The sequence below is a fragment of the Python bivittatus genome, unplaced genomic scaffold, assembly GCF_059951505.1.
Source record: "Python bivittatus isolate LINGU-HERP-01145 unplaced genomic scaffold, Pbiv_v1 ctg000040_np1212, whole genome shotgun sequence".
NCBI classification, from domain to species: domain Eukaryota; kingdom Metazoa; phylum Chordata; class Lepidosauria; order Squamata; family Pythonidae; genus Python; species Python bivittatus.
Genome location: NW_028277032.1, coordinates 2,862,416 through 2,872,751, shown reverse-complemented (window position 1 = coordinate 2,872,751; position 10,336 = coordinate 2,862,416). Strand labels below are relative to the sequence as shown.

General features: G+C 47.3%; 1 protein-coding gene across 2 annotated transcripts in view; it reads left to right on the top strand.

Moving 5' to 3' along the window:
* The first annotated feature begins 3,134 nt into the window (after positions 1–3,134).
* Positions 3,135–10,336, top strand: part of KPNA6 (karyopherin subunit alpha 6) — a 33,779-nt gene continuing 26,577 nt past the window's right edge. Inside the window, exon 1 of one of the 2 annotated variants that reach the window (XM_088153694.1) lies at positions 3,135–3,264. In XM_088153694.1, coding sequence (XP_088009820.1) covers positions 3,261–3,264 — 4 coding nt within the window. In that variant the 5' untranslated portion in view covers positions 3,135–3,260. Of the gene's footprint in view, positions 3,265–3,289; positions 3,510–10,336 lie in introns of those variants that run through there. The other variant, XM_088153700.1, reaches the window with a different exon arrangement.

The window sequence follows — 10,336 nt, the reverse complement described above, 5'->3', positions numbered from 1 at the left end:
AGGCACAAGGGGGAGCTGAGTTGAGGCTTCAACAGATGAGGGAAGCTCAGGGCCCAGCCTTGGGACAAGCGAATAATAAAAGGGAGCATCCATCAGTGTGCATGGTGTTTTCCCTTGCAGTGGATTAGCCGATTTCCCCAATCCTCCTACTTGTGGGGCTGGCACACCCATTGGGTAAGGTGAAGCCCCCGGTCTCAGCAGCAGAAACTCCTTGGCTGTTCTTCCTAAGCCCGCTCTTTCCTTCTCTTAGAGGACAGAATTGCATATATCAGACAGCCTCCTCTCTGTCTTCCTGTCGATTTCCAGGTCTGGAAGTTGGGGAGCTGAAGTGAGATGCAAGGGTGGTCCAGCTGGTTCCCAAACATGAAAGAGGGAGTGGTACCATCCTGAGTTTTGTCTCTGGCTCTCTCTTCTCTACCTTGGGTCTCCAGTGGGATTTGGAGGGTGGCTCTTCTGAGTCAAAGAGCCTGGCTTCTGCTCAAGTACTTCTCCTGAGACCTTTAATGCTACCTGGTGCATCAATTAGGCTGCTAACTGGATGCCAGCTATGTAGACTAGACCAGAAAATCATCTCCACAGGGAAATCTAAGATAGGCCATAACAACAGAATCTGTTAAGGCTGTGCTTCTCCTCCCTTCCCTCTTATACCCAGTGAATCAGGGAGGCATTTGCCCGAGCCACTTCCGAATATCAGTAGTCCTTGCTTAGTGACTGTTCGCAGTTATGACGGTGATGAAAAAGTAACTTTACGACCGATCCTTGCATTTACAACCTTCACAGGTCTGTAAATGAAAGCTGAAGTAAGATTGTAGGCACAGTTGTGGTTTCTCTTAGCGACCGCTTCGCTTAATGACTGAGTTGCAGGTCCCAATTGTGGTCGCTAAATAAGGGCTACCTGTATTGTCTTGCTTCCCAGGGCTTAAACAATGTTTCAGCCCTCTTTGCCTGTTTCTGTCAAAGTTGTCTCCCTCTCTACACAGGGGCAAGATATTTGGACATACAGGATACCAGGATACAAATATTTCAGAACATGTGTGTTAGCTGAGGGTGGCACATTTTTCATGATCAGCTCTTTATTTTTATTTTGTAAGAACACCTTTGGGACTTACTAAGGGTTTGCTAAATTGTTATTATGGGCAGATAAGCTGATCCCCAAAATGATCAATTTTCACAATTGGCTTATCTGCGGGTGGCACATTTTTCATGATGTTAAAAATTTGAGGGCCAGCTTATCTGTGGATGGGCTTATCCATGAGCATATACAGATACTTTCAAAAGTATTAGCATGTGCAGTCGCAGATAAGCTGAACCCAATTTTTGGGTGTATTTTGGAACTTAAAATTCTCGATTTACCCCTGACTATGTACTTGTTTCCTCAAAGAAACCAAAGTAATTGTGGAGGCCTGGTGAAAGCCAAGAAAAAGATCTGAGCAAGAGAATGGCACCTGGCATCATGCTGAATAGCACCAGTTTCCCTTGCCTTCTCATGCATGAAATTATCTGCTGTGTGTTGTTTGGATTTTGTGATTTTCAAATGTTTAGCAGCTATGTTGAAAGTTTTGCAGACTGAAGCGTGGCGGAATTATAGACAGGGAGTGGGCATCTGAGGGGAGATTCCTCGCTTGCACTGGATCCTCTTTGCCACCTTTCCTCCCCTTCCTCACGTACAAACCTGGCTTACGCAGCTAATTTCCCAGCGGCCCAAAACCAGGCAGCCGCGCTGGGCTTGTTTTGTGGCTCATATGACTGATTTTTAAGGTCAGTGTCCAAGTATCGATCATCCCCTTTAAACTGGAAAGGTGTTGCTCGGGGGTGGGTATAAGTGGACTGCAGCTGCTAACATCCCTCCGCTTGGCCATAGGGGAAAACGCCTGGCCGCCCCTTTCTGGTGTTCTCCCTCATTGCTGAACGGGACTTGGGGGCTGACTTGCAGCCCTGTTCCCACTGTGCCCGTACCCGCTGCGTGCCAGCTTCTTGACCCTGCTACTGACGGTGGGAATAGCAGTCTTTTGTTGTGAGGGGTGTTGTGTAAGTTCATATGAGAGCCAGAGAGAAAGAGATTGCAGGGACTAAAGAAGATCCCGACCGAATGTCGCATTACGGTAATTCAAAGACACGAAATTGCATGGTGGTTCTTCTTCCCGGGGGTCTCCACTAAAACTGAATCTCCTTTACGGGACCTAACATCCGCACCCGAAGGCTCTCCCGCTTCATCTAAGCACGCAAGCTGGACCAGACTCAGCCGCGACCAGCCGTCTTCCTCGCTGCTCCCCCGTCCCGGCTTTCAGCTGTCCTGCCAGCGAAGCATCGTGAATAACCGCGATCAAATAGAGGCGCGGTCCTTCCGCGGCTGGGCTTCCCTTCCGTCTCGTGGCCAGCCACGAGTCCTGGTATTATTTCGGGAGCAGCCGGCCGGGCGCTCACTCCCGCTCTGTCCCGCCGTAGGGAGCCAGAGGCGTCGGGGGACCAGCGCCCCTCCGCGCTCTGCGCCCCAGCCGGCTGCTCACTCGGGGGACCCTCCGGCCCCCCAAGCGCGACAGGCGCAGCCGCCCGGCTGCGGGGCTCTTCTGCCTCCTGCGGCAAAGGGCTCTGGGTGGGTCTGGGGGCTCTGCGGCATTCCTCCCCGGCCGGAAGGTAACGCGGAGCCCCCGAGCCTCGTTCTCCCCCCCGCTTTAATTGGGAAGAGCGGCTTCGGAGCCGCGCTTCTTCCAGCCCAAGCGCGTGGGCGGCCGGGCGGCGGTTCTGCGCTCGCTGCCGGGAAGACGCTTCTGCACCTGCTCGCCCGCCCTTCCCGCGCTCTGCGACGGAGAGAGGGGGAGCCGCCGCCCGGCTGCGCATCCTGGGCTGCCCGTCCTCTCGCACGGGAGCGTGCCCGGGGCCCGGCGGGCAGGGCAGCCGCCCCGGACGCTGGCGCCGGGATCCTTCGCGGAGGGAGCGGGGCCGGCCGCGGCCCTGCCCTGCCCTGCCCTGCCCTGCCCTGCCCTGCCGGGCGCGACCTGCTCCGCGAGCCCTTCGCCTGCAGTTCACGCCCGGACGCTGCGAGGCGCCCGCGAGCCCCGCGCCGGCAGCACTTCCATCGAGGGGGCGGGGCGGGGGCGGGGCTGCAGCGTGAGGGCTCTCCGCGTGCGCTGTCCCGCTTCGGCCGCCGTCGCCCCTATTAAGCCCCGCCCCGCTCCCCCGCCCTCCCGGCCCGTCTGCTCGGCCCATTGGCCTGACCGCCATATTGTCGGCGAAGGAGGGACGGGACGGAGCCAGCGGACATGGGTGAGGCGCCCGGCGGAGTCCTCGCGCGCGTCGCGGCCGGGGCCCCTGCCTGGGGTCCCCGGCGGCCCGGGCGCCCGGCACAACGGTGGCCCGCCGGCCGGGCGCCGCTCCGCGTCTAGCGGCGGCGGCCTCCAGGCGGGTCGGGGTGGAGGGGCGTGGCCGGCGAGGCGTCCGGAGGCGCCGGCGTGAGCTAGGCCGCCCCTCGCCGAGGCCACGTACTGCGGTCGCCCGGGCGGGCCTTCGGGGTAAGGGACGAGGGCGGCCCCCCCCCGCTCGACCCGGAGCGCCGGCAGCTCTCCGGCTGGGCGTCGCTGGCGCGCCGGGAGGCCTCGAGCAGCTTCTTCGGGGGCGCTGCTCCGGCCCGCTGAGGCCGGGGAGGGGCGCCGCCCCTTGCGTCGGTCGGGCTTCGGGTCGTCTGGCTCCTCGACTGCGGTGCCAGGGAGCTTCGGCGGGGCCTGCGGGCGCCCCCGTCCCGCGCGCGGTGGCCGAAAAGCCGCAGAGTCCCGGCGGGGCCCCGAGACGAAGGGTTGGTGGGCGGGGGGCCGCTTCGTCGGGTGGCCCTGAGTAAATAGGGAGGCACGTGCGTGTCTGGTTGGAGAAGAATAAAACAAAGAAGATGCAAGTGCCATTGTTCGTCTTTTCTGTCTCTTCTCCCTTCTGTTCTGCGATGTTTCCCGACCCTCCCCCCTCAATGGGCGGGTATATCCTTTTTGCTTAGGAGAACATTGGGTGCATTTTGCACCCCTGGACGCTCATATCAGAGGTCTTCCACCGTCGGAAGTGGTGGGCATCGTTGCAAAACGCCTGGTGGGGGAGGACTGGCCCATCCTCCGAAATAATAGGGAGCATAACCATGAGGTTATGAGAGCACGAGATTATTATAAGGCTGTCTCATCTTTTCTAGCCACCCCTCCCCCGAGGATGCTTCCTATCAGTCTGCTACCTTCTGGGGGCAGGTTTGCTAATGTCTGTTTCCCAAGAAAGCTTAGATAACCTGCTTGAGGCCTAGAGACGTTCTTAGAAAAAAAGAGGTGTTCATGAGTGCCATGGTGAGGAACCAGTGCTTGTGCTCTGGTGTTAGTCCTTGTTGCTTGGGAATATGTGTTGGAGTGTAAGGTGTTCTTTCTCTCTGAATGGGATTTTGATTTGCACATGGAGGGGCTTTGGAAGTTGCTGAAATGAGTGTGGCCTTAATTACCTGGATCATTCTCTGTCTAATTACCTTTAATTTTAAGTGTTGGACCATTTTTGCAGAATTTGGCTAATATGTTCGTGAGATAGGAAGCAATAGGTACCTTTCTACATTTCACTCACAATAAATGTGGGATTGTGAGCATTGTGGTTCACATCATCTGGTAAGTACAGTTGACCATTTTTACAATGTAGTTGGAAACAACCAAAAGTGGTTGTATATTATGTTTTCTTAGTATGCCTATTGAATTTAGAGGGGAGTTGTTGGTCTAGTTTTCATTCTGCCCTGCGTAGTATGCAAATATGTAGCATTCAAGGAACTTTTGTATGAGGACACATAATTAGCTAACCATATGATGATAGATATTTGGCCTCAGGTAGATTATTTTCTACCCGAGATGTTTTGTGAGATGTTTTACTTGGGGAGAATGCAACTTGGATCTTTGGTATTCAAGGCTCAGTCACTGAACCTGCTTAGAAGTGTTGCAGGAGAAGTGCTGAAAGTTGTGACTTGACAGCTTGTTGGGAATCTAGTGTATATGTCTGAGAGGGGGGAAATGAAAGTGCATGCTGCTTTTTTACCCCTCAAAATCAGTATCTCACAAATTCTCATTTGCCATTGTTTGATTATTTGTGGTATGCTGCACTAGCACATTCAGTTAGCAGTTTTCTTGACAGGAGATCTTAACTGCAGAGGTGACTGGATAATAACCATTTACCAGCCTGTGAAAGATGTAGCAGGGGCAGTAACTCCTTGGTTCATGTGGTCTGTAAGTCAGTTGATGATACATTTACACAAATGTGCAGAGATACTGTAGGGGAAGGGCGTGGCACATCTATACACTGTACCCAGTAATTTTTAGGGGACAAATGGGCTACCTTTATATATCAATATTCATCTTAGGAAGGATTTCCTCCTGAGGCTTTAAAAATCAACCATCTGACAAAGTGGACATTACTGGGTTAGAGAAAATTGGTCTGATTTTGTATAAGGAAATATGATAAATGTGCACAAGGTGGCTAACCCCTCAGTAATTTATTTGGGTAGTTCAAGCAGATATTGTGGTCCTTCACAGCCTTCTCAGGAGCATGCAGTCTGAATAGGTAGGTCCCCTCTTGTGTTCTTTTTCTAATGCATCATTTTAAGTTCCTGACATGGAGTAACAGTACAGTGGGAATTGAAGAAATGAAAGGCAACCAGTGGACAAATAAGTTCTATGATTATCTCTGTCCATTCTTGCATATCTTAGTAAAAGCTTGATTGCTTCTCCGTACTGAGATACTCAGCTTCATGTGGAGAAGAACCATTTTACTTCAACGTATGGGACTCCATTCCAGTATTCAGCTGGGTTACATTTCTGTATTTCTTTTCTTTCTTTATTGTGTCATGCCATTTTATATGTCCTGGAGGAAATGGACAATAAAGCTGATTTAGAATTGATTATTAAAGAGTGCTGTGTAGTTTTTCCAGTTTCCTCAAAAATGTCCTGCAATAACAAGGAACTAAATGGGCATTGCAATCAGAGATGGTACTATTCTTTATGTCCTAAAAAGCACCCCCCCCAACAGTTTACAGTAAAACAATCATATAATTAATGACCCCAAGACAAAACTCAGAATAATCAAAATCAGGTTGAGGACAAAAAGTGACAGAGAAGTGATGCTGCGTAATTTGATGAAATACATTTGGTGTACTGGCGAGAGTTCCTAATTCTTAACTGTTGCAGTGTTTCAAGTGATAGAGTTGCAGTGTATGTTGGGCTTCATAACAAATGCAGTGTTGCTGTAGGATCTCCCAGGACAGCTGGGTCTGAAATCAAAACTCTAGTTGAGAGAGTAAGAATATGAAGCCCATGCTCAAAGGTTGCCTTGGGTTCTTGTGGCTTTCTTGCCCCACTTTGTCTTCCCCATATTTGGAAACTTTTGCCTCTCTTGGAAGATGGCTGTCACACTCGAGAGTGTGCTTCAGTAATTGATAATGTCCAGTAAATTTTAAATTGGAGCTTTTGGAATGAGAGCACCTTTGTTAAGTGGGCTTATCTGGTAACAGGCTTCAGAGCCTTGATAGCTAGCAATCCCAAGAGCAGCACTGAGCACCATTTCAATTTGTTACATTGCTGTAGAGTAATATTATAGGGATGACGTTGGGATAATTAAAATGGCAGTCCAGCAGTAAGAGAAACATTCTGACATTCTGACACCAACAGTGGGCTTTGCTAGAGGATTGGGATTCCACCAGTTGTCCAAGGATGATGGGTGCCTGCGCTGGCTCTGGCAAGCCCCTCTGAGCAATAATGTTCTCACCTTCTCGCTTCCAAAGTAGGCATCTTGCTGGTGGGAAATTTCAGAATAGGAGAAGCTAAAATAATTCTTGATGCCACAATTACATGTTTAGCTTAAACATTTGAAAATAAAAACTGAAAATGAATAATGATGATTATATCATGTGGCAGTCATCAATCAAGGGTTTCTCTTAAAATTAAGATTTTAAGCTGAAGATTTTAAGTTTCCTACCAGTAAGTTTACAAAGTACTCAGTAACTTAAGAATCTACTCAGACTCTTAATATCTTTTTAGTTTTAGATAAAAGTTATGTGAAAGAAGAAAACCTGAAATCTTCTCTCCTTGTTTTCTTGAAATCTTTCCATTCAGGAATTTCTTTTGAAACTCTGCAATTATGGACATTTCAAGCCTGGAGTTTATTTTGTGATTTTGACAAAATCCTAATCCGTCTAAGACAGCCTTCCCCAACTCTATACTCTCCAGATGTATTGAACGTACAACTCACTTTTTTCAGATGGGCTGGAAATTTTGGTCTACCAGATCTGGGTGGTACAAGGTTATTTTAAGGATATTTTATATTAGGGATATTTTAAGGGCAATTGGGAAAACAAGGCTATGCTGTTACATGTGCAAATCAATTAAATGGGATGTTGTAATAGGTGAGTTGAGCTGGTCATGATGTGACATGGTTAGTTGAAAAACCATTAAGTACTGTAGCTTGTGGCTTCCTTTCTATCCACATGAAGTGTTTTTGAGTGAAAGGTTTCATAAAACTGACTTCTATAGAGATCACCCTAATCCATCACAGTGCTTGATCAATTCTGCTGGGCCATTTCTGCAAATAAGAGTCGCAGAATAAGAATGCACAGAGCATGATTTGGTTAATGCTTGGATTTTCTGTGCTTGCTCATGGGCACCAGTGTATTCACTGACATCTCTCTTGGCATCTATCACCCACTTTCTTCATCTGATGTCATTAAAAAAAATCAAACAGCAAATCACTGGCCCTATGCAAAGCCTGTATTTCCCCAGATACATCAGGGGTTCTATGGCATTCACTAGATATTCTTAGAAAATAAAATGAAGAATGCCTGTGAAAAAGAAATGCTGTCCTCAGTGATGGCCTTCTGTAAGGTGGTAAAAGGTCATACTCTTCTGGAGGGCCTTTGGGAAGTGGTTCAGTGCCATCTAAAACTGAATGGTCTTTGTTTATTTCTTAATTGATTACCATTGTGGGGTTCTTTTCCTTACTTTGACCTGCTGATATTATAGTGGTTTTATTGTTATATTTTGTTGTAAGAGAGGAGGAGGAGGAAGGAGTATTAGGTGTTTGCCACCTTGAGTTATTTATAAATATAATAAAGGCGGGATAAAAAAATCTAAAAAAAATGCTATGAGTTTATTATGATTCAGTGCCATGCAAGATGGAAAGACATAGCTAAATTGAGATAATAAAGGACATCCTGGGAGTCTGGAAGGGATGGTGGGGAATCACCTAACTTATTATCCTCTTGGCAGGCTGATATCTGGCCATGCCCATAACATGTTATCAACATTTTGAATATATCCCAAGTACCTCTGATTTAGAGTTTACTTGCAGAATAGATATTCTAGCTTGCTTCTTTCTTAACTAGCTAGGGTCATAAATGATTTATTATAAATTTAGCTTGTAAAGAGCTCCTAGTTTGCATGCACTGATAGATGAATTGCTCTGGTTTGGTGATCCTGAGGAATCAAGCAGAAGCAGTTGCGTGCATAGGCTAAGCTAATACGTCATTTGTTTATTCTGAGCCAGAATAGCTGAAAACACATCCAGTATTGCTTAAGATGTTTAAAATAATCTAACAGTATTCTGATAATTTACAGATTTATTATGATAAAAGTTTTTGTAATGTCATATGAAGAATACCATAAATTCAGAGTGAGGTTAAGTATTGTGTTTGCTCTAACGTACTGACAAGTGTAAGACAATAGAATTATGTCTATTTTACAGCTGTTTTTGACAGCACCAAGGCTGAGAAATAACAGATACACATCTTTTCTTTGTACTTTCTCTGCATCTGGCTTATGGGAAAGATGAATTCTGGGATGATGGTTATTTTTTTTTCTACTTATAGCTTACCATTTTTTTGGTGAAAGGCAAGCTGTGGCGGCTGTTAATGTACATACTTAACAGTACAGCAAAATAATGTAGTGAAAAAAATGTGTGTACTCTTAGCAATTGATTGCAGTATAGTAAAGACAAACCTGACAACTTAAAAATCTAATTTGCTGCTCCCAGTTGAGTGGCAAACTGGGAAGGATTCTATATGTCATGTATCTTGTGGGGTCAGCTTTCATTATTCAAGCCTGGCCATCAGATTTATTCCTTCCAGTTGAAAACAGGAAATGCCTGTTAAAATACATAAGAGACTGGATTCTCTTGGATCTGGCTGTGACTCCTCTGTGTGATGTAGTTGGTGAATATCACTAGTATATTTTTAACAGTGTATCTTTGGTAGAGGGTATCTGTGTTGTCAAGATTCCACCTACATTTTGTGACACAGAAGCTGGAACAGTCCCAGAGAGCATAGTGTCACCATATTTGTAATGTTGTGCTTCAGCTGCTGTCACTGTGACCTTAGGACTGTGGCTTCTGTGGCTTGCTAGAATGACTGGTAGAGGGGCAGCTCTGGATCGCACCATCAGACTGTTGCCCTGATTTCATGCAACTGATATGTGGAAGGTTGGTCCACTTTCCTTAAACTGATGACATCTTCCCCCGTCTCCAGATGCTTTTCCAGCCTCCCTTGCACAGAAGCCAGCTTGCTCAATGGAATGCTGCATTCCATGGATGCTCGTGTCTAGCTAGCTTTGTGAGCTCAGTGGTGGGCGGGAGGGAACGAGGCAGCCATGACCACTGCACCAGAGAGGCTGAAAAAGTTGTTGAGATAAAGATTTTGTCAATACAGACTGTTCTGTTCTCTCCGCTACAGCAATCTCTTGCTTTGGGGAGGAGTCCTAGTGTGCTTCACCAGTTTGGCACACAGTGCCTGGTGCTTCTGAGGTCCCTCAGCAGGGTTTTGGATGCTCTGTGCTAAATGAATCGGTATTCTGCAAAAAGCATATAAGACTCTGCAGTCTATGGAAATGATGTAAATTTGCATACAGTTTGGCATGAACTATCATAACATGTTTTTAAATGGATACAACATGTTGATTACGTATGAAACTATGTGATGTGTCTGTACTGAGTGGGGAAATGAGGGCAGCAACTGTTTATTTAACTCCTGCGTTAGCCTGATCTGTATCAATTTTGCAGATTCCTGTCTCGCCTTCTCCACCACCTTTGAGCTGCTTGAGAAAGTCTACAGAAGAGACTTGAGGAGTGGGAGGTTTGTTTCAAGGGGCATAAATTGACAAGTGGTTGCATTGCTATTTATTAACCTCTTCTACTTGCATGTTCCTGGGCAGCTTATATGCAGGTCTAGAAGGAGGTAATCAGCCTTTAACTTAGTCATGGTTAAATGATGTTTATCTTACATGCTGTCTGTAGTTTGGCTGCATTCTTGGACATACTCAATTTTTTACTATTTACAAGGCCATGTATACAAAATGAT